Here is an 18,650-nt window from a genome sequence, read left to right on the forward strand (position 1 = left end):
TGCCTGCCTGTCACACAGCCACTATATATGACAGGCATCTTTCCATGCCTTCCCTGCCTGCCTGCACCCACTGCTCTCTCCTGCTTCCATCCCACCTAAGTTATAGCCCCCCCCCCCAAGACTTACCTTGGCCACACCTTAATTAAACTTTTCTTGTCCTATTCGTCCAGTGTGACTATTAAACACTTTGTAGTTTCAAAGTACTCATTACCCTAAGTAGAAATTATTTGCAAATTTGTCTCACCAAAGGCAAGACAAGCGGCTTGATCCCCTTCTGCATGCTGAGTGCTCACCCTGCACAGGGACACAGCAGACTCCACAAGTTTGGGTGAAAGCTAGAGTACCTATGTTAACACAGTGCATGGATTCCTAAGCAGGTTAGCAGTCCTGCCCCCAGCACTGAAAGAGGCCCTTGGGATGCTGCATTTGTAAGTCTGGGAGAAGGAAGATCTTTGGAAGAATCCAACGCTGACCTGGGCCACCTTTAGTTGGATGGAAAGCACCAACTGGGAAGATGGGAGAAGGCCTTAACGTTCACCAATTTCAGAAGTTTGCCTGGTCTGCCACATCATCAGTAATTTTTTTAAGTTGGTTGTAATATCACATTGCATTTATAGGTATGCCTCACACCAGCCAGCACCTTCCAGCATCCTGCCAGTCCTCACTGCCGACCCCTTGGGGGGGCTCAGGCCCTACAACTGCACTCACCATTGATCCCGGTGTTTATTAGAAACGTAAAGCATCACCTCATTGAATCCTCTCAACAACCTGGGAGTTATTTGTTACCTATTTACTCGTGAGCAAACTGGTGCCCAGAGCAGGTGAAGCATCTTGTTGGGGTCACCAGGCTCCACACCACTCAGCGCAGTTGTCCCTGCTGGGTGGCTGACCCCAAATGAGTGGAGTGCTCCCCGCTCTCCTGCTCCAAGTCCCTTAACGCACAGTGGTCACAACATAACAGCGCTGCACTCTGCGCAGAAAAAAAAAAGCTTTTTCGGGGTTCATGTGCCCTGGAGAAGGCCGGGCAGGAGGACCCTGAGGGCTCAGAAGGAGCAGCAAACTGATAAGAGGCTGGAAAAGGTGGGCAAATGGCAGGAAGGGAGCTGGGGCCCTTGGGAGGCGAGGGCGGAGGGAGCAGGATCTGCTCCATTGGCCGGTGTTCCTGGGAGCCCCAGCACCTCCCGCCACCCCTGCCAGTGCCAGCACCCGTGGGAGGGGCCAGCACTCTGCCCTGTGCTGTCAGTTGTAGGGCTACACCTGGAAGCCCCTCTGGCCTGGCGAGCCAGGAAGAGCCGCCAGCGCCCGGCAGGGAAGAGGAGGTTCCTGCTCCCCAGTTGGCAGAAGGTAACCGGGGTTGAGGGTTACACACCTGACTTCGGCCGCGGGTTAGAGGATTCTGAAGGCGGCGGGACGCACTCCCTGTCCGGCTGCCACTCGGAGCCCTCCCGGGTGCTAGTCTGAACTTTTTTGCCCACTCACTGTGTTACCTTGGGCAACTTTCGCTCCTTCTCGGGGTCTGTTTCTTTCTCGGTTCAATGAAGGCGTTGGGGTTGAATGGTGCTTTTTAGTCTTATGAATTCTAACACGTGAACTGCATTTTGGCAGCCGGCAAGCTTCCTTGGTCAATTCCCCACCTACTTAAGGGCCAGCTCCGCTGCCCAGGGGCCGGAGGCTAAAGGGAAGCCAAGGTGCCTGGGTCGGCGGGGGCTCCACTGGGCGCTGGGGTTTCCTGGGGATTTTGCGGCCTGAGCCCGGGTTGGTGCTGGCTGCTGGCGGGACCTGGCTACAGAGGGACGGCCCCAGATTGCTCAGGTGACTTAGGCAGCGCGCTAGGACCACTGGCCACACTGGTGGGGTGTTGGGAAGGGGATTTGCGGCTGATAATTTGTACTTGGAAAATAAGCAGATTTGTTTTTGGAATTCTCTTCCTACACGCAGACCTGTCCCACGGTGAGTTATAAATGACAGGAGTGCTAGCTGTCATTCTCTAAAGTGGAAAGCCAACTGCTCCAGCACTAAGTCATGGGCTCCTCCAGCGTGTAGGAAGTGGGCCTCTCTCTGCACCCACCCTGCCAACCCCCTCTTTCCTTTTCTCCCTCTTCCCTTCATAAATCCCCTGGTTAGTCAAAAGTCCTCATTTTCATTGAATGTTGGGTGGTGACCAGTGGCCTCCCTCCAGGCCTTTGGGCTCTGGGTGAGGATGGAAGCCCAGATAAGAACAGCTGTGAGTCATATTGTCAGCCTTCTGATCCCCTCAGCCTGGCAGGGACGTGCAGAGGAAGCCCAGTGGGGTTCAGACAGACAGACAAACACAGAAAGATTGGATGGATTCAAACCGCTGTCCAGCTTCCTGTCCCTGTCTTGGCAGCCTCCCTAACTAGGGAATAGTGGCCCCAGCTGTCAGTTGGATGGTGCAGCCAGAGGAAGGTGGCTGAAAGGAACTAGGGACTTTGCTGGAAGTTCTTCAGCCTTCCCTTTCCTATCTCCCCTCCCCCTCCCCCACACTCCCCTCATTCCCTCACCCCTGTAGTTTTTCTGCTCTACTGTGACTTCCATGTGAATTCAGATTCCAGGACCCTTCAAGAGGGGTGGGGAAGGGGTGAAGCAAACCAGTAGCAGTACTGACTATCTGTTATGGAGCACTTATGGGCCAGACACTTCTCTTTGCATAAAATGTGTCCTTAATTCTCTCAAAGCCTCGCGTGAGGATGGGATACTGCCCTTGACCCCATTTTACAAATGTGAAACCGAGGCTTGGAATGATCACATCCCTTAGTCACATGGGTAGTAAGTGGCATAGCTGGGACTCAAATCTGGTCTTTCTGAATCTAACACCTGTGTTCTTTCCACTGTTTTCATGCTCCTTGAGGAAGGGCAAGCTGGAATAGTACCAGCAAAACTGACGATTGAGTTCTCAGTATGTGCCAGTGAAAGAACAAAGCAGAACTGACTATCCCCATACTTGTAGAGCTGGATCTTCAGCCTGACACCTCCCCCCCCCCCACCAGGGAGTGACCACAGGAATGCCAGAAATGTCCTAACTCCCCCAACCACTGCCTGGGTGGACCAATGAAGCTAAGGAATGCAGCCAAGGTCCTAACAAGGCTATACCATAAATTGTTCCCTATTCATTGCTGTTGACCAATCAGGACGTAGTGAGGGATGGCTCAAACCTTAGAATGTGTTGGTCACTTCCTGACCACTGTGCTGTAAGACCCTGCTGAAAGACCCTGACCAAAGTGACCAGTCTCTGCAACCCACGTCACTTACCTAAGCCCACCCAAATGACTAACCCTATATAACCTTTGTTCTCCTGGGAATCGGGGCTCTCTCGGCCGCTTGCCGCTGCATCCGCAAATGTGGCTGACGGGGTGGGGCGGCAAACTAGTTTGAATAAAGACTCTCTGCTTTTGCATCGTAGGAGGCTCCCTGGTGGTTGATTCTTGGGGACCCCGAACTCTGGGCATAACACCAGACACCGTTGGAAGCATTTAGAGGTGTTAGCTCAAAGTCAGGTGCAAGGGTTTCAGAGATTCTGGTGTGGATCCGGGACTGCCTTAGCCTCTCCCAGACAGCACCCCTGTTCCACAGCCCCTGCCTGATCGGGCCCAGCTGCTCTGAGTGGGTGCCGCAGGGGCCTGGCTGCTGTATCCTAGAGGTGGTTTGAGGTCTAATGAAAGATGGATTGTCCACATCTGATCCGTTAGCCCTGCTCATTGGCTTGTGAATGATCACACTGTCCCCTAAGAGGCCTTTCTCAGACTTCACTCAGTAAATACCTATGGAATGGCTGAATTAGCACCTTGTGCAGAGCAATATGCTGTCCTGCAGAAATGTGAGGCAGCCCAGAGGTAGCCCTCAGAGCCCAGGGCGCCAGGCCAGACACTTCTCTCTCCACCGGCCCCCTGCCCCCCTCCCTTCCCCTGCCCCACCAGCAAGGAAAGCAGAGCCAAGGATGCTCCTGTGGCTTTTGGGTTTCCCTGGCAACATGTTTGCTGCCACCTGTTTTGTAAAGAATTTTAGAAGATAGAGTAGATGAAGAAAAATTTGACTTAAAAAAAAGCTAACATAAAAGTGCTATTATTAATGAGGTTGTTGCTCTTTCAAAGCAGCGAGGGGGCTCCTGGGTGGGGATCAGATGGTGCTCTTTGCCTTAGGGCTTCCCAAAGTTTTGAATAGAAGAGTCTCTGAGAGCAAGGAAGACTGACAATTGCCCCAGGCAGTGGGGATGAGGGTGAGGGTAAGGGTATCAGATTGATACCAATGAGCTTGAAAATGATTTAAGGATTTATGCAATTTTTCATTTGATTTTATATGTTGAATCTGATATATATATATAGGTATAGGTATAGATATAGGTATAGATATAGATATAGATATAGATATAGATATAGATATAGATATATAGATATATAGATGATATATAGATATATAGATATATATTCTTCCTCGAAAATATTTGTACAACATTGATGTCCTGGCATATTGTTTTAAATCCTTGGGGGCTGAGAGTAGTCAGGTAGAGAAGCAAAGCAAAGTTTCCAGTCTGAGGCTTAGAGTATTGTTTGCATTTTCTATTTACTTGGTTCACAGTGATAGAGCTCTCAATCCCCTGTAGAGGTAACCCCTTCCCCCACTTTTTCAGAATGAAGAAAATGTTTTAAAAATCAAATAATCATAATTGTTTGTTTTTTTCTCTCTCTCCACCTGCCAACTTTATTGAGATATATATTAGTAATGGACATGCAACTGTTGTGTAAGTCTAATGTGTGCACATGATGTGTCGATACATGTATAGCTACTTTTTTTCTTGTTGTAGTGAGAGCACTTAAGATACACTGTCTTAGCAACTTTCAGGTATACAATTTAATATTGTTAACTGTGGCCACCATGCTGTACGTTAAAACCTCAGACCTTACTCATCTTGTAACTGGAAGTTTGTACCTCTTGACCAGCATTGCCCCCATTTCCTCCAGGCCCAATCTCTGGCAACCACCATTCTGCTCCATGTTTTCATGAATTCAGATCTTTATAAATTCTACATGTAAGTGAGACCATTGTTGTTTGTTTTCTCATTTCCAATGCTATATATATTCATTGTACAAAAGATAAGATACTTTACCATTCATAAAATGCTAATAATCATTACACCTAGACTCATGATATAGCCTTTCGAGTCTTTTTCTCTGCACCAGTGAGTGAGTAAATATTTTTTGAAATGAACAAATGAATGTCTTACTTTTGATTGAATTATTGTCAAAGCTAAGAACTACCTCAGATTGCTTTCGAAAGGATGCAGAGCATTATGAAGAATTGAAAGCATCATAAAGGTTAATCTCATTTCTGCACCCCCAAAGTTCACCCCCACCCCCATAACCCACCTGTGTCATTTAGTGTCCAGCAGAGAGAAGTTCCTGCTGTGGGGCTGCTGCCTGAGTCAAAGGGTCAAGCTGTTATCCTTTTTAAGGGACTCACATGTCTGAAATGTCTCAAATGTAACAGAAAAGGTTGCTCTTTGGTGTTGATGTGCAAAATTTGAGCAGAAAATTCTAAAGCCAAGTTGCACAGTAAGAAAGAAGAAAGCCTTAGACAAGGTCATTGTTTTGGCATTGCATTTTATTACCTGTTTGACTTTAGGCAGACAGGTAGCTTCCCTGAACCAAGCTCCTCTTCTGTAAGTTGGGGATAATGACCCCTACTCTACTGTCTCCTACCAGAGTCACTATGAGGACCAAGTGTCAAGTGTATGGTTATTTGCATTGCATGCAAGTGTGTATGCTATTTTTTTTTAAAAAAAATGTTTAGAAGTAGAAAGAGCAAAAGCATTGCCACTCTTTATAAAATTCTGGGATCTAATTCTTGGGTTTAACATTGGTAGGAATTAATTGTGATGCAACTACTCTCTCAGAACCCTACTCCAAGTTTTTTTCAAAAACAAAAGAATCCCTTGATGGCTAGTAGCTCATTGATCTTCAGTAGAAAAGACAGAAAATAATCCCATTTCACAGAATAATAGCAGGCTTGCCCATTTTCACAGGGGTCTCAGAGCTCCAGAGGTCTGTGTGTGTTACTTTAAGCACAGCAGAGACATGCAAGGAGGAAGCAAGGGGAGAAGCCAGATAGGCGGTGTCCCTGTGGGGGCACCCCAGGGTGTGCTGCAGGGTTGCCTACAGGTGCACACCTGGCTCCTGGCGGCTCTGGGGGGAGGAATGGGCCTTGCATGGGAGGCAGGTGACTCGGCTTCTATCCTACCTCAGAGACAAGCTGTGCAATCTGGGTTTCATCATGTCCTCTCCTCTCCCTGAGCCTTCGTTTCTCTATCTATAAAGGGAGGGAGTTAGCCTAGATGAGTTCCTTCCAGTCTTAAACATCTAGGATTCTGGGTTATTTCCCATTCATGCCTTCCCAAATAGAAGTTTGGTAGAGAATTACCACATCCAGATGAATCAGGTGGTATGTCTTATAGAGAAGTCTATGCCAAGATGTTCCGGGACATCCTGCACACCGACAGCATCTGGAGACAGCGCTGTCACCAGGACTTGGGCATTCCTGGAAACTTGCAGAAACCAGAGAAAATCGGTGGTATGTCTTATAGAGAAGTCTACGCCAAGATGTTCCCATACAGAAACCTTTTGGGTTTGTGACAGCTAGATTATGGCTATGGAAGACTGCTGAATGTAGTGGCGGATGATGGCTTATGCATTACCGGTTGGATGTACGGGCCTCGCCTTAACACACATGTGGACGGCCCAATGCAATTCGAGCCTTCGTTTCGAATTCACCTGACGCAGAGGAAATCAGCCACGGTGGACTACATGGACGACTTGTACAGCTTTTCCCACAGCCGCCACATGCAGATTCAGAAGGACAGGTTCAGCATCCGGTGGATCCAGAGAGACCTCCGACGGGATTCACCAATGCGGCTTAGGGGAGGACGGGAACTGGGGAGTCTTCATCCTGTTCGCTGAGAATCACTTCCGGTTCATCTGGCTGGAGATGAAATACTTCATCCTGTTAGGCAGAGTACAGAACACCTTCCAGCATGTGGAGGCACCATACCCGCAGGCCTTCCTGGAGATGCTCTGAAACATTCAGCCCGGACACCCCAGGAGGAGCAGCTTGCAAGCACTTTGAATACTGGACCTTCTGACCTCATGACCGACCTATGTTCGATTTTTTTTTTAAACCTCACCTAAGGAAATATTCCCCTTGATGTTTAGAGAGAGTGGGGGAGAGGGGGGGAAAGAGACATAATCCATGTGAGAGAAACACATCAGTAGTTTGCCCCCTGCCCAAGCCCAAACCAGGGCCAGGCTGGGTAGAGGCCAGAAATTGAGGTAGAAATAAACCTTAGACCAGGGGTCTCAACTGTCCTAATGCTGCAACCCTTTAATACAGCTCCTCATGTTGCGCGAAGCCCCAATTTCCTTGTTACAAATTGAACATGAACATGATTTGGGATAGATAGATAGATAGATAGATAGACAGATAGGTAGATAGGTAGATAGAAATATAAAGATACTGGGATAGCCCTGAACTGCCTGGTGGTGGCCATGCTGCCAAGGCCCCAGCACAGAGTGGTGGTACAGATGTCTATGGACCTGTCCCTGTTCATCAGTCCATGTTGTTCTCTATATTCCACAAATGAGTGAGATCACATGGTATTCATTTTTCTCTGACTGGCTGATTTCACTTTGCATAATGCTCTCTAGTTCTACCCATGCTGTTGTAAAATGGCAAGAATTCCTTCTTCTTCTTCTTTTTATTTTTCACCGCAAGGTAGTATTCCATTGAGTACAAGATAAGAAAGCTCTGCTTCTGCTCATAGATAAGCATAACCAGTGAGGCTTAGGAGGAATTCTTCTAGAAGACATAGAGGAAGTACTGCCCAATTCCCAGAAAGCTGTCAAGGCTTTAGGGGACCAGATATTCTTTGTAAATCGTCCAGAAAAGAAGAAAATTCTTTTCTTCAATGATAAAAGCTGTCAATTTTCTGTGGACGAAGGGTTTCAGAAACTGTGGAGGAGTGTCACTGTGGATTCAATGGGTGAGGGGAAAATTGGAGATGGCAGCGAGATATTCAGAAGAATATCTGAAGCGACAGGGTATTTCTTCCATGCAGGAATCCAGACCAAAGAAAGTGGCCCCTATCCAGAGAAGGAAAAAGCCTGCCCATTACACAAAAAGCGATGATTTAAGACTCATAGCGAACACATGGCTGGAGTGCTGAAGGATGACTCTGACATTGCTCCTAGTAAATAGTGAACAGTTTTGTAGTGTGAAGAGGTCACAACACACCAACAGAGGAGGCAAACCAGCTTGAGGAACTGGATTCAGGTCAGCTTCCTCCCCCCACATTCTTGGATTTGGGGGCCTGGAGTGACACCTTCCACGTCATGCCAGATGAAAAAAAAAAAAAACACTCCTTAAAAAAATAAAAATAAAAAAAACCTCCATGAAAAACTCTTGATCAGGCCTTTCAACTTTCTCAGGCTTCGGCAAGCCCAGATGGCCAGGCCCGGACTTGGTCTGTGGGCGGGGCCTGACCATCCATCCATCCAGAGAGTGAGCAGGGTCGGGGTGAGGGGTGGGGAGGGCCCACAAGATTGCCTGAGCCAGATATAGTCTTTGGCTGTGGATTACAGAGATTGGGTTGACTGGGGCCTTGGCCTGCGCCAAAGATCCCGTCCAGCCCTCTGCTGATCGAGAAGCGTCAATGCAAGCCCCCCTCCTGCAACCTCCTGTGGGGAAAGCACAGACAGGTGACTAGACTTCCCCATTTCTGGCTAGACCCGAGGTGGGAAGGACATGCAAGGGGCGTTGTCATTGAGAAGGCAGGGGCTGAAGGGTGTTCATGGATGGCGAAGGAGCATTCAAAGCAAGGAGTGTCCGTACGTGACTGCGGATATACACGCACAGACGCACATACTTGCGCGCACACACAAACTCCCACACCCACACCCACACACCTATCCCTCCCGCCTCTAACCCTCCCGCCCCCTGCGTCCCCCTGCCACACACACACACACACACACACACGGGAGCACAAGATATCTGCCGAGTGAGGCACGCCTAGGAGATTTTCCGTGGCTTTGTTTCCAATGGCCAGTCCTGGGCCCACCTGAGCCTGTCTAAGTATGTATTGTCCCCACTTCCACCGAGAAAAAACGGCGATGCTGTCCCACAAGGCATGGAAACGGAGCCCTGCAGGCCTCCTTGGGCACCTGCCCTGTCTCCCAAGTCCTCCCCCAAGCCCCGTGAATCTCTTGGGCGGGCCAGTGGCGCCCTCTCCTGGTTCTGGAGCGCCAATGCAAGCCTCCTCCCCTCAACTTGAGGCCCAACCAGTGACTTTGGTCCTGGGGGCGGCTGATTGGTCAAGCAGGCAGCTGATTTGGCTCCTCCCACCAGCTCTGGGGCTATAAAAGAACGTAGGGCCTTCTTTGTAGAGCTTCTCAGCCCTAGGCTTGTCATGGTCATGATCGTCGTCCTCGTTCTCCAAGGAAGCTTTCAGGAGAGAGGTCTCGCCAAGATCCGGTCCCGGGACATAGAAGCCGCTAGAGCACCTGGCTAGAGCCTGGCTGGGCTGCTGATCCACTGAACACTGTCTCGGTGTCATTTCTTCTTCACCGACTCGTCCACACCCTTGGTAACTCCTGGGCCTGGACCCCAACATCTGGGACAGCCCCGGCACCACGCGGGAAGTGAAGGACCGGCGTCCCTCCGCACGGGCTCGATCCGAGGCTGATTCGGGGCCCGCTGCTGGGGTCCAATCCCAGCGGGTCCAGGGGTCCCCAAAGGTGTGGACGGAGTCGGCGAAGAAGGAATGACACGAAGACGGCCTTCAGTTGATCAGCAGCCTAGTCAGGACCTCTAGCCAAAGTTCTGGTCGGAGTTCTGGTTAGGAACTGATCAGGATCTGATGTTTATTGTCTTGTTACATCCGTATTTATACCAGCCGATTTTAATCCTGTCAATTTCTATTACAAAGGTTAGGGCGTTTCTTATCTCCATTCCAGGGAGTAAAGATTATGTAGCTTAACTACCCGCCTGGCACTTAATTAAGGGGTTGTATCCCCTCCCTAACCTCAGGGAAAGATCCCCACCTGGGGAAACAACCTTTCTCGGAGAGGTGACCTTGGTTAAAACACATGGCGCTTAAAGGGAGCAAACATATTAAGAACAGTATGCTATATATGCCAGGTCCATTGAAACATATGCTGTGCAGATGTTTCTTTCCTGCAGCAACTGTGTCAAGCAGCGAGGATGGACCGGCTTCCGGCAAATTCCCCCTTTTTTATTTTTTAAATGATAGCGCATGCAAATCAGCGGCCACCTCTCAGATTGGGCTGTTTAAGACTCAGAAGAAGACTGGCAAGCAATGACAACAAGCATAGCTATAAACATAGTGGATGGAGCGCACAAGGAGCCCCGTTCCTTAGGAGGTTGCCGGCCTCTTCAGTCAAGAGATTTCAGCTGTCCTCAAGTTGTTGGTTTGATTGTCTTTGTTGGTCTGGCTAGCGGGTGGCATCACTGGCGACGGGCTTCCCGACGTGTCAGCGAGTTGAAGGGCTGCATCAAAGGGTCCATCAGGGCCGTGCTTGATGGTGGCGTCGGTGTCCGGGGAGGAGTCAGCTGTGCCCTCTGGATCGGACGATATGGATGATACCGGGGAGGAGGAGGATGAGGAGGAGATGGAGGGTCGTGTGACATAAGGTCGGATTAGACGGTCTGGAATCCACACAGGTGAGTCTGCATCCTGTGGAAATATACAAGCATCTCCTCTCCCCTAGGTTAAAAGTACATCAGGTCCCTTCCAGGCTTCTGTAAGTAAGTCTTTCCATTTGACAAAATAAGTGAGTTTCTGCTAAATGAAAGTTTCTTTTGCTGATTTACTCAGAGTCCTTGGACTTGGCTGAGAGAGTAGCTTCCACTTCTTGCTTTTCTACCATCTGTAGGGCCTCAGTTGTTAACTTCTTCAGCTGACCCTATGTTGGCACCTCAGTCCCTTGCATAGCCGTCCTTTTCTTCCTTTTTTCCGCTTTTCTGTCATCGGGGCAACTCTAAGTCTTTGGAACGATGAGACAAGGAGCTTCTCTGGGTCCATTGTGGTGACGCACATAATGCATTTACTCAATCCAAAGTAGGCATTAAAAAGAAAAATCCCAAATGCTCTCTTGTATCCATTTTAAGAGTAGGATTGGCACTTTTCGCTATTACCTGAGTCCTGATCTATCACCCCAGGGAGAGCTTTCCAATCCTGCACTTTCCCGGGGTGGAAAGGCTGCAGTGGGGTTAAGGATAAGGCTCCTTGGGCCTACCTTCTCCCATGCCTCTACATTTACCTTTCTGGCACCTTTCCTTCCTCAGAAAAGCATGGACATACTTCTTGTATAAAACATTCCGTCTGACTGGGAGTAACCTTAACTCCTCTGCTAGCAAGCATATGTGTTAAAAGATCAATACAGAGTCTTTTTTTCTTTGGACTCAGTATGGCACATCTTCTCAATCTAAGTTCTGTACTATCCACCTTCTTACCCTACTTATCCTCTATAGGGGGGTCTGTAGCACCCTGGTGGAGTCCTATCCGTCCCGAGTGTGGGGGTTCTCAATGGGGGGAGGGGCTTACCTAGGGGAATCCTGTTCCAGGGGTTCCCAAAGGTGAGGACGGAGTCGGCGAAGAAGGAATGACATGGAGACAGCTTTCAGTTGATCAGCAGCCTAGTCAGGACCTATAGCCAGGATTTCCAGCCAAAGTTCTGGTCGGAGCTCTGGTTAGGAACTGATGAGGTTCTGATGCACCGTAAGCTGGTTGCTGGGGTCCAATCCCAGCGGGTCCAGGGGTCCCCAAAGGTGTGGACAGAGTTGGCGAAGAAGGAATGACACGAAGACAGCCTTCAGTTGATCAGCAGCCTAGTCAGGACCTCTAGCCAGGATCTCCAGCCAAAGTTCTGGTCGGAGTTCTGGTTAGGAACTGATCAGGATCTGATGTTTATTGTCTTGTTACATCCGTATTTATACCAGCCGATTTTAATCCTGTCAATTTCTATTACAAAGGTTAGGGCGTTTCTTATCTCCATTCCAGGGAGTAAAGATTATGTAGCTTAACTACCCGCCTGGCACTTAATTAAGGGGTTGTATCCCCTCCCTAACCTCAGGGAAAGATCCCCACCTGGGGAAACAACCTTTCTCGGAGAGGTGACCTTGGTTAAAACACATGGCGCTTAAAGGGAGCAAACATATTAAGAACAGTATGCTATATATGCCAGGTCCATTGAAACATATGCTGTGCAGATGTTTCTTTCCTGCAGCAACTGTGTCAAGCAGCGAGGATGGACCGGCTTCCGGCAGCCCGCCATGGCCGACAAAATCCACATGTCACTGGACGATATCATTAGGCTGGACCTGAGCCAGCGCGACGGCCAAGGCGGGGGCCGGGGCCGCTGCGGGGGCGGGGACGGGGGCAGGGACCGAGGCTGAGACCGAGGCCAGGCCGGCTCCCAGGGAGGCCACGGCCATGGCCACAGCCACAGCCGTGGCTGGGGAAGGTACCAAGGCCGGGACCCAGGCAGGGCCAGCTCCCAGGGAGGCCTCGGTGGCGGAGCGCAGGCCGCCGCCCCTGAGAGCTGGGGCGGCGGGTCGTTCCGGAACAGGGCGGCCCTCGGCCTAGGCAGGAACCGCCCGGCACCCTACAGAAGGCCGAGACAGCTTCCCCACGAGTGGCAACACGACCGCTTCCGCAGGGCCTTCAGCACGGATACCGGCCTGACCATCTGGGGGAAGCTGCTGTTGTCCAACCTGGACTTCGGAGTGTCCAACGCGGACATCCAGCAGCTGTTTGCGGAGTTCAGGCCTCTGAAGCAGGCCGTTGCCCATTATGACCTCTCTGGCCGCAGCCTGGGAACAGCCCACGTGCACTTTGAGCGCAAGGCAGATGCCCTGGAAGCCAGGAAACAGTACAACGGCATCCCTTTGAATGGCCGTCCCCTCCACATCCAGATCCTCACCTCGCAGATGGACACGCAGTCCAGGCCGGGTACCGAGTGTCAACAGAGGCTGGGTGACTACAAACCGAGGATCTGGAGGCTTCGGCGGCGGCGGCGGCACTCAGGACCTCGCCCACGGAGGCAAGCGGCGTCCAGGCAGGCGCACGGGCCGTGATTCAAAGCGAAACATCTCGGCGGAGGAGTTGGACTCCCAGCTGGACGCTTACAACTCGATGATGGTCCCAAGCAATTGGATGCCAAACAGGACGCTTACAGCCCGATGAGGGGCACCCAGCAGTTGGACGCCCAAAAGGGCGCTTACAACTGGATGAGGGATACCAAAAGGATGGACGCCCACCTGGGCGCTTACCATGCCATGAGGGACACCAAAAAGTTGGACTCCCAGAAGGAGGCTTACAGCTCCATGAGGGACACCGAGGAGTTGGACTCCCAGCTGGATGCTGACAGCGCGATGATGGACACCAGCTAAAGCACCAGCAAGTCAGTGTGCTCGAGGAAGGCCAGGGACCTGGGACCAATGATGGAGTTGTTTCTTCTGTTTGGAAATAGGATTTAAAACTCCTAGAAAGAATTTTCGTTAACTTTTATTTTATTCAATAACTCTGAAAAAGACCTGTTTTGTACCGAGTCATTTTCGGGATTCATTTTACCGGTTGCTGTTTTCACCTTGGCCATAATCACCCGAAAAGGTGTGGGAAAAACAAACATACAAACAAATAAGCAAACAAACAAAATAACTCGTTCCCTCCGATAAAACAACAACAAAATACCCTCCTCAGAAAAATAGGTTGATCCCGCCTTTCCAATTTCTGAGGCTTTGGCAAGCCCAGGTGGCCAGGCCTGGACTTGGTCTCTGAGCAGGGGCCGGACCATCCATCCACAGATTGAGCGGGGTGGGGGGAGGGTTGGGGGTGGGCGTGGGCGGGGTGTCGATCAGATGGACAGGCCAGGACATAATATTTGGCTGTGGATTACAGAATTTGGGTGGACTGGAGCAGGGGCCGAAGAGCCCGCCCCACCCTCTGCTGGTCCAGAAGTATCAATGCAAGCCCCCTTCTTGCAACCTCCTGTGGGGAAAGCACAGACAGTGACTGGACTTCCCCATTTCTGGCTAGACCCGAGGTGGGAAGGACATGCAGGTGGCGTTATCATTGAGAAGGCAGGGCCTGAAGGGTGTTCATGGATGGGGGCGGACCGTCCAAAGCAAGGAGTGTCCGTGCGTGACTGCGGATGTACATGCACAGATGCACACGCTCGCTCGCGCACACACAAACTCCTATACCCACACCCACACACCTATCCCTCCCTCCTCCAAACCCCTCCCGCCCCCCGCGTCCCCCTGCCACACACACACACACACACACACACACACACACACACACACTGGGAGCACAAGGTACCGCTAACAAGATATCTGCCGAGTGAGGCACGCCTAGGAGATTTTCCGTGGCTTTGTTTCCTTTTGGCGCAGCCTGGGCCCACCAGAGCCTGTCTATGTATGTATTGTCCCTTCTTCCACGGAGAAACAACAGCTATGCCGTCCTGCAAGACGTGGAGACCGAGCCCTGCAGGCCTCCTTGGGCACCTGCCCTGTCTCCCAAATCCTCCCCCAAGCCCCGTGAATCGCTTGGGCGGGCCAGTGGCGCCCTCTCCTGGTTCTGGAGCGCCAATGCAAGCCTCCTCCCCTCAACTTGAGGCCCAACCAGTGACTTTGGTCCTGGGGGCGGCTGATTGGTCAAGCAGGCAGCTGATTTGGCTCCTCCCACCAGCTCTGGGGCTATAAAAGAAGGCAGGGCCTTCTTTGCAGAGCTTCTCAGCCCTAGGCTTGTCGTGGTCGTGGTCGTCGTCCTCGTTCTTCAAGGGTGCTTTCAGGAGAGAGGTCTCGCCAAGACCCGGTCCCGGGACATAGAAGCCGCTAGAGCACCTGGCTAGAGCCTGGCTGGGCTGCTGACCCACTGAACGCTGTCTCGGTGTCATTTCTTCTTCACCGACTCGTCCACACCCTTGGGAAGCCCTGGGCCTGGACCCCAACATCTGGGACAGCCCCGGCGCCGCTCGGGAATTGAAGGACCAGCCTGCCTCCGTACGGGCTCGATCCGAGGCTGATTCAGGGCCCGCCATGGCCGACAAAATCCACATGTCACTGGACGACATCATTAGGCTGGACCAGAGTGAGCGAGACGGCCAAGGTGGCGGCCGAGGCCACGGCGGGGGCAGAGGCGGGGGCAGGGACCGAGGCTGGGACCTAGGCCGCTCCCTGCCCCAGTCAACCAGACTTCTGCCAGGGGTGGCCCTGGCTTTCCTCGGTCCCACGTTCTTGCTGCTCTTGCTGCTCCCGGATCACCTGCTTGTCAATCTCCTGGACAACACGGGAGAGCTCTTTGAAGTTGCAGAAGATCTCGCCATCTGGCAGGTGGATGCGGTGCATGAGGTGGATCTCTACCTTAGAGTTCATGCACTGTCCCGTGATGTGGGTGACCGTGGCATACTTCTAGCTCTTTGGGCTCCAGTCACTTGGCAGCCGCCATTTTGTTTTTTAAATATATTTCATTGATTTTTTAACAGAGTGGAATGGAGAGGGATAGAGATTTAGAAACCTCAAAGATAGAGAAACCTCAATCAGCTGCCTCCCGCACACCTCCTACTGGGGATGTGCCCACAACCAAGGTATATGCCCTTGACCGGAATCGAACCTGGAACCCTTTAGTCTGCAGGCCGATGCTCTATCCACTGAGCCAAACCAGTTAGGGCGGCACCCGCCATTTTGAAACGGCAAATGTCAATCCCTCTCTTTTATCCTCTCCCCGCCGCCCCAAATCCGGCATGTTTACTTCCCCGTTTGGATAGCACAAAATGCAAGTCCAAAACATTGTACAAGTATACTTTTTACTACACAAAGTGGATTAATACCTTTGTGTTGTTTTTGGGGTGCGTGTGTGTGTGTGTGTGTGCGCGTGCCCGGTGGTGCCTGCACGTCTGTGTGTGTAAATCCGCAGTCACACATAGACACTTCTTGATCTGAATGGTCCTTCAGCATCCATGAGCACCCTTCAGTCCCTGCCTTGTCGCAGACAGCGTCCCCTGCTTGTCCTTCCCCCCTCTTGTCCAGCCAGATCTGGGGAAGTCCAGTCACCTGGCTCTGCCCTCCCCAGAGGAGGCTGCAGGAGGGGGCCTTGCATTGGCGCCTCTCGACCAGCAGAGGGCAGGGCGGGCTCTCCAGCCCCGCCTGGGCTGGGCCATCTGGTGGACTTCCAACCACCCGCCCCCCCCCCCCCCCCCGCCCCCGACCCCCTCCTAGCTTTACCCCCACTCCCTCTCAGGATGGATGTTCAGGCCCTGGCTCAGAGACCAAGTCCGTGATTGGCCACATGGGCTTGCAGAAGCCTCCGCCCCTTGAAAGGCTGGATCAATGTCCTTTCTGAGGAGCTTTTCCTGTGGGGTTTTTCTGTTTGTTTGTTTGTTTTTATTGGTTTATTATTATTATTATTATTATTTTGTTTTTTGGGGGGGATTTCTTCTTTTTAGGAGGGTTTTTTGTTTTGGTACACTTTTTTGTTTTTGTGGGTTTTTTTGTTTGCTTGTTTTTTCTTCTACTTTTATATATGGGATGATGTGGAAGGAGCCAGAATGTTCCATTGTTCACCCAATTTGTTGGCAAACATCTCTATTTTTGCCCTGTCACAGGTTTGTCTCGGCGAGCATCAGGGCCTTCATTTCCCTTTGGTACAGCATCATGATCTTTGTCATCTTCACCCTCACCCGTTTTTCTGTCTTCAGAAGGAGGTGGTGATTCCTTTGCTAGCTTTCGTACCATGTGTTCAAGATATTCTGGCAAACTTTTGAACTGTTGTTTGTTTGACTGGAAGAAGTGAGGGCTTCTCCGTGCTAACAGTCTCAGGGCTCTCCAACCATAATTTGGATGGTTCACCACCTTATATTCGTTTTCAATCATGCTTTCCGGGTCTGCCTGTTCAATGGCTTCTGCAAAGAATTCCTCCAAAGTTGGCATATAGCCTCTGGAGGCTGATTTACAAGCTTCCATATTATCCGGGCAGAGATCCCAAAGGCTTGTTATCGCCTCGTTTCTCTTCAGAATCTTTGTGCTGGGCCCTTTCCACAGGAAGTCCAGGAAGTCCTCTGGTGCGGTTCTCTTTCGTACTGCTCTCGTCGGCTTAGTATCTGATGTTCTTTCCTTCACAAAACTTGGGCAGCCTTCGTTTTTCCACTTGTTCCAGTTTTCTTCTGTGGATAATATATACTCTACCATTTTTGAAAACCTCTCTCCATCGGGTGGGTTTTCAGAGAGCAGTTGATAAACTGATTTTGTGATGCCTTCAATCCAGAGTGACTGCTCATCAGTTAAAACATGGTTGGAACTTTTGGATTTCACCTGTCCCTTGAGATATTGGAATAAAAGGAGATACTGCAGGAGAATCTGTCGGCGAAAGTTACTGTCACTCAGCTGTAAACCCAGCAACTTTTCACTTGTTAAAAATTTTGCAGCATATACATGCTCTCCTCCTGCCCTTAATTCTCCCATCTTTTTTCTTGAGTCCTGAGTATCATCTAACTTGTAATTCTTGAAAACAGCCAGGACTTCTTCTGAGTACCTGCGGAAAGTTTTCCATGCCATCTTCTCATAGCATTGCCCAGGGTTCCTGAAGTAATCCTGAAAGGACCAGAATTTGCGGTACAGGCTGTAATCCATTGGGATGGAGCAAGTTGTTGGAGCTTCATCATCACCCACGTCACCTTCGTCTAGGTCCATTCCTTCTTCTCCGTCTTCAGCGTGCTTCTGACCCAAGGTGCTTTCCTGCTCATTGGTATTGAAAACAGTGACATTTTCCAGATTAAACTGACCCTGCAAGTTACGACCGGATCTCTCAGGTAAAGGGAAAAGCCTGGCCAAAAAGAGTTGAATCCATGCACGGAAAAGTGTGTGCGGGGCTTTGGATAATCTCCTTAAGAGGTCATTGCACATACATAGTAAATAAGTTTTCCCAACAGACTTCCAAGTAGCAACATTTTTTTCCACAAATGAGAATATCGTGTCACACTGATCCAAAGGCAGACATTCCAAAGTGTCTGCCAACAAGACAGCAGGTGTCGCCGCGGTGCAAATCCCTTCAGTGACTCCCCCAATAGCAAGAGAAATAATAGCTAAAACATTTTCACACGACGAGTGATTGATCATTTCTTCTTGCAGGACACCTCTGAAAGCTTGGTCAAGGGTACATTTCTTTTCGTCTTCAGTTCCAGGTAACTGGCTGAAGGTATTCAACAATGGCTTGATATTTTTGTTGTTCAGGGCTTCTCTGGTAGACTTGGTAAACCGCGTCTGCGCTTCGGCTACACTGAAGCATGGCTGTGTAGGAGACATCTTTGCAGCAGCGTGTGTTGTGGGGGCCAAAGCCCAGCAGGTGCAGGGGTTCCCAAATGTGCGTACTGAGTCGGCGAAGAAGAAATGACACGGAGACAGTGTGTGTGTGTGTGTGTGTGTGTGTGTGTGTGTGTGTGTGAGGTGTCCCCTGACTCCTCTTGCCCTTGGTCCCCCTGTGCATCCATTTAGATCATTGGAGGCGATTACAGATTTCAGAAGTGAGCTCACACAGGACAGATACAAAACACACAAGGTCAGAGACACCT

General features: G+C 50.6%; 1 protein-coding gene and 1 pseudogene across 1 annotated transcript; one reads left to right on the forward strand and one right to left on the reverse strand.

Moving 5' to 3' along the window:
• The first annotated feature begins 12,514 nt into the window (after window positions 1-12,514).
• Window positions 12,515-13,158, forward strand: LOC139000845 (THO complex subunit 4 pseudogene; annotated as a pseudogene).
• A 2,112-nt stretch (window positions 13,159-15,270) lies between these two features.
• Window positions 15,271-18,384, reverse strand: LOC139000847 (THO complex subunit 1-like). Its single transcript, XM_070402841.1, is given in 6 exon segments — window positions 15,271-15,363; window positions 16,628-16,674; window positions 16,677-17,196; window positions 17,371-17,884; window positions 18,014-18,217; window positions 18,329-18,384. Coding segments are annotated over 6 exon segments (1,434 nt in total).
• Between the last annotated feature and the right edge of the window lie 266 nt (window positions 18,385-18,650).

This window comes from Myotis yumanensis, unplaced genomic scaffold (assembly GCF_028538775.1).
Source record: "Myotis yumanensis isolate MYYU_CA2020_CCGP unplaced genomic scaffold, mMyoYum1.0.hap1 SCAF_35, whole genome shotgun sequence".
NCBI lineage: Eukaryota > Metazoa > Chordata > Mammalia > Chiroptera > Vespertilionidae > Myotis > Myotis yumanensis.